At 46.4% G+C, this 5,134-nt stretch overlaps 1 protein-coding gene across 1 annotated transcript; it reads left to right on the top strand.

Moving 5' to 3' along the window:
• Positions 1–3,028: 3,028 nt before the first annotated feature.
• Positions 3,029–4,027, top strand: LOC138366196 (mucin-22-like). Its single transcript, XM_069326936.1, has one exon. It carries the CDS (start codon positions 3,029–3,031, stop codon positions 4,025–4,027), a length of 999 nt encoding a protein of 332 aa, XP_069183037.1.
• Positions 4,028–5,134: the final 1,107 nt, after the last annotated feature.

The raw sequence follows: 5,134 nt of genomic DNA, 5'->3' as shown, positions 1-5,134 counted from the left end.
GCAGGAGGCAAATTACTCTCTGACCCAGTATTAAGCCTGAGGAGACCTATACCTGCAGATAAACAATACCAGCAGAAATCTAAATTTGTCAGCTGATTATATTACTCCAGTAGCATTATACTAAGGAGATTACTGCTGACTATAACAACAGAGGTTGATATTTATATCATCACTTAAAGCTGAAGATGAGTTCATAAGGCCTCAGTGGCAAATCAGTGAACAGTAGCCTAAACAGCTACAAGTCACTGCGACCAATGTCACTGAACCCACTGCAGTCTCAGAACCATACTTGACTTTAATGATGGACTATTCAGTCCTCTGAATTAACTAAATTATACCCCAATAAATCTGACGACTGATTTTGATACATTTATTATTTAATCAAGATGAATTCCATGGGCCTCAGTGTTTATATATCAGTGACCTGAAACAAGCTTCAAGTTATATCTAATGTCACTGATCTCACTGCAGTCCTTGAATCATACTTGACTGTAGTACTTGATCACATTCAGTCTTCTGGGTTAAATAATATGTATTTAGGCTATAATTTTAGCTTCTCAAGAGTTAACAGGAAAATGAAATCCCATTGGACTTCTAACCCCTGCAACTCTAGTACGGGACATCCGTTCTGTATGAACAGACGCACAAATGTGTGACTACTAACATCAAATTAATCTAATAATCCGAAGGAGGAGTATCAGTGTTCGTCTGTTCAAAATAGGACTAAGACCCATGAGCAGCCCCCCAGGGAATTATGTCGGAAAACCCAACGCTATTTAATTATATTCAATACAGTAGGCAGATAACATTGCTGCTGCCGTTGTATACACAAGTTAACCCATAGAAAATGTAGCTTGTAGTGGAATTTTCCGTCAATAGAAAACGGGATATCACTGCCACATAGTACTATAAATTCACCAGCTATTCTGTTGGGAATTATTCTTAAATACAGTAGTCTTTGGACTTATTACATCATAAAAACTTCTTATTTGAATTAACTTAACTACTAGTATCACAATAGAGTAAATGTGACCCTTCTATCACTTATTGACATCTGAACAATGAGAGCCATGGCGTCAGTGGTGAGGAGGTCAGCCATGATTTAAGACCATAGTAGCAGGAGCAAATTCAGTTCCTATAGTTCTCTTGGACGAAATGATATGGAGATCAAATTAGAGCTCTATCATCATCAACACGCAGTCAACATAAACAAGGGAAGTGTCGTACCCAAACCCGTTTATCTAATCATTTCTGGTCAGTTAATGTTAAGTAGATATAGGACAACCAGGTTAGGACGCGAATGAGCCACTAAATGCAGGTAATTAGGCCTTGGTCCTTATCTAATAATATATAAATGTTTTCTCTGATACAGCTGTCATGTATTAGGATTCCAGCTTTACAGCTAGTGCCCTGTAACAGGAACAAGAAGATGAAGGAAGAATTAATCTTGGTACATCAGTTACTTGGGTGCTGGAAGCTAGCCTCTCACGAGGATAATTTGGTGTCTACATCCTAGTTATACCTGGTGGACTAAGCCTACCATACAATAAGATAAGGCAACTCCAATTTTATTAACTAATATAAATAGTTTAATACAGTTTTTTGAGTGGCTGCATATATAAAAATTTAATATAAACCCCCTCCTAATGTGTAAGGATCGATTTGGGAGATTATTGCAGAAATACAGTCCGCTAAACATCATACAAATTGCTATCGAAATATATAAATTAACGTATATATAAATTCTATATAAATTCATATAAATTAAATAAATATAAATCTCACAGGTCGGTTTCCACACCAGATGCTGCTGCTGATGCTGTTAATGAAACATCCGGTGATGCTGCTGGTCGTGATGAAACACCCGGTGATGCTGCTGCTGTTGATGAAACAGTCGGTGACTCTCCTGCTGGTGATGAAACACCCGGTGATGCTGCTGGTGGTGATGAAACAGTCGGGGCTGCTGCTGGTGGTGATGAAACAGTCGGGGCTGCTGCTGGTGGTGATGAAACACCCGGTGCTGCTGCTGGTGGTGATGAAACAGTCGGGGCTGCTTCTGTTGGTAATGAAAATCCCGGTACTGCTTCTGCTGCTGGTTATGATGAAACAGTCTTACTGCAGTTGCTGTATATGAAAAAGTCGGTTCTGCTGCTGTTGACGACGAAACAGTCAGTACTGCTGCTGCTGTTGATGAAACAGTCGGTGCTCCTGCTGCTGGTGATGAAACTCCCGGTGCTGCTGCTACTGCTGCTGGTGATGAAATACCAGGTGCTACTGCTGCTGGTGATGAAACACCCTGTGCAGCTGCTGCTGGTGATGAAACAGTTGGTGCTGCTGCTGCTGGTGATGAAACAGTTGGTGCTGCTGCTGGTGAGGAAACAGTCGGTGCTGCTGCTGGTGGTGATGAAACAGTCGGTGTTACTGCTGCTGTTGATGAAACAACTTGTGCTGCTGGTGATTACACCCGGTGCTGCTGCTGCTGCTAGTGAGGAAACTGTCGGTGCTCCTGCTGGTGATGATGAAACAGTCGGGGCTGCTGTTGTTGTTGATGAAACGCCCGGTGCAGCTGTTACTGTTGATGAAACATCATGTGCAGCTCGTGTTGGTGATGAAACTCAGGGCGCTTCTGCTGCTGGCGAGGAAACAGTCGGTGCTGCTGCTGGTAATGAAACACGTTGAGCTGCTGGTGCTTGCGATAATACACCCGGTGCTGCTGCTGATAGTGGTGAAACACCCGGTGCTGGTGCTGCTGGTGATGAAACACCCGGTGCTGCAGCTGGTAGTGGTTAAACACCCCGGTACTGCTGCTGCTTGGGATAATACACCCGGTGCTGCTGCTGCTTGGTGATGAAACACCTGGTGCTGCTGCTGCTTGGTGATGAAACACCCGGTGCTGCTGCTGCTTGGGATAATACACCCGGTGCTGCTGCTGCTTGGTGATGAAACTCCCGGTGCTGCAGCTGGTAGTTGTGAAACACCCCGGTACTGCTGCTGCTTGGGATAATACACCCGGTGCTGCTGCTTGGTGATGAAACACCCGGTGCTGCTGCTGCTTGGGATAATACACCCGGTGCTGCTGCTGCTTGGTGATGAAACACCCGGTGCTGCTGCTGGTAGTGGTGAAACACCCGGTACTGCTGCTGCTTGGGATAGTACACCCGGTGCTGCTGCTGCTTGGGATAGTACACCCGGTGCTTCGCCTGCTGGTGAAGAAACAGTCAGTGCTGCTGCTGCTGCTGCTGATGGTGGTGATGAAACAGTCGGTGCTGCTGCTACTGTTGATGAAATAACCGGTGCTGGTAGTGGTGGTGTTGAAACACCCAGTGCTGCTGCTGGTGGTGATGAAACAGTCGGTTGCGCTGCTGGTGGTGATGAAACACCCGGTGCTGCTGCTGCTGCTGCTGTTGATGATGAAACTCCCAGTGGTGCTGCTGATACTGGTGATGAAACGTCCGGTGCAGCTGCTGCTGGGGATGAAACAGTCAGTACAACTGCTGCTGTTAATGAAACAGTCGGTGCTGCTGCTTGTGGTGATGAAACAGTCGATTGCGCTGCTGGTGGTGATGAAACACTCGGTGCTGCTGCTGCTGCTGCTGTTGGTGATGAAACTCCCAGTGGTGCTGCTGATACTGGTGATGAAACGTCCGGTGCAGCTGCTGCTGTTGATGAAACAGTCGGTGTTGCTGCTGCTGTTGATGAAACAGTCGGTGTTGCTGCTGCTGGTAGTGATGAAACAGTCGGTGTTGCTGGTGGTGGTGATGAAACAGTCGGTGCTGCTGCTGCTGGTGATGAAACAGTTGGTGCTGCGCCTGCTGGTGATGAAACAGTCGGTGCTGATGCTGTTGGTGATAAAACACCCGGTGCTGCTGCTTATGGTGATGAAACACCCAGTGCTACTGCTGCTGGTGATGAAACAGTCTGTGTTGCTGCTGCTGTTGATGAAGCAACCGATGCTGCTGCTGGTGATGATGAAACACCTGGTGCAGTTGCTGGTGGTGGTAACACCCAGTGCAGCTGCTGTTGGTGATTAAACACACGGTGCTGCTGCTGCTGCTGGTGAGGAAACAGTCGGTGCTGCTGCTGGTCATGATGAAACAGTGAGTGCTGCTTTTAGAATCAAATAGGGACTCTACATCCAACGAGGCTCTTATCCTGTGGTCTGCGCACCCCGCAGTAGGTCAACAAATTCCTTGGGAGACTTCAGGCTGAAAGCACAAGGTATGTAAGGAGTCAGCAACCCGTTGAGTCGTTTAGCCAGTCTGTATGTGGGTGTGGGTTCGGCTGTTGATTAGCCGAAGTGGGTTTCAAGGTTTGTGAGTCTTGACATTTCTCTTTCCTTTTCTTTCTCTCTTCTCTCTTTTTTTCTGTTCATTGTTTTCTCTTACGTTCCCTTACTACCCTCTTCTTATTCCTATTACTATCTCCTTCTCGTTCGGTGGTTATAATAGGAGCTGCCTCGTATGGGCCAATAGGCCCTCTGCAGTTCTTATACCTACTACTACACCTTACCTTGCTTCTCACCTCTCTCGTGCCTATTTATTGCCTGCATCTATTTCCTCATCTCTCGAGCATTTAATCACGGGGGAGACATCTCCCGTCACGCAGGATGCAGTCGCACCTCCACAGATCTTCCGTATCAGCTCTTGATACTGGTAATGGCTCAAAAGAGCCACCACCCACGGGCTATTTATGCCCGTGCCACCTTTTGGGTGGCTTAATCTTCATCAATCAATCAATTCCTCATCACAATCGACTTGAGAATGGTCCAGGACAGACCGAAACGTCGTCGTCCCTTCACCTTCTAGTGTGTGGTCTGGTCAACATACTTTAGCCACGTTATTGTGACTCATCGCCTGCATATGGATACCACACGTAAGCGTCCTACTCTGTTTAATTTCTTCGATGCTCTACCTTCCTTTAATTAAACAGCCTTTTCGCGCCTCTGAATCTTCCCTTCTTGCCGCCAAGCGTCGAAAGAACCAGCTCAGGTTTCTTAGAGACTATCTTGCTGAGCAAGTTTCTCCCTCCTTCTTTATTTCACTTTCTCTGGTTCAACACTTCGGGATCTCCTTTCCCTGAACATGCCCGCCTTCTTCTTCAAGAACTTATTCATGCCACCTCCTTTCAAGTTGAT

This window comes from Procambarus clarkii, chromosome 2, assembly GCF_040958095.1.
Source record: "Procambarus clarkii isolate CNS0578487 chromosome 2, FALCON_Pclarkii_2.0, whole genome shotgun sequence".
Taxonomy (NCBI): Eukaryota; Metazoa; Arthropoda; class Malacostraca; order Decapoda; family Cambaridae; genus Procambarus; species Procambarus clarkii.
This window is presented reverse-complemented; position numbering and strand designations above follow the sequence as displayed.

Excerpts from the sequence above, each read along its gene's own strand:
- LOC138366196 (XM_069326936.1), top strand. The coding sequence starts at position 3,029 with ATGAAACACCCGGTGCTGCTGCTGCTTGGGATAATACACCCGGTGCTG.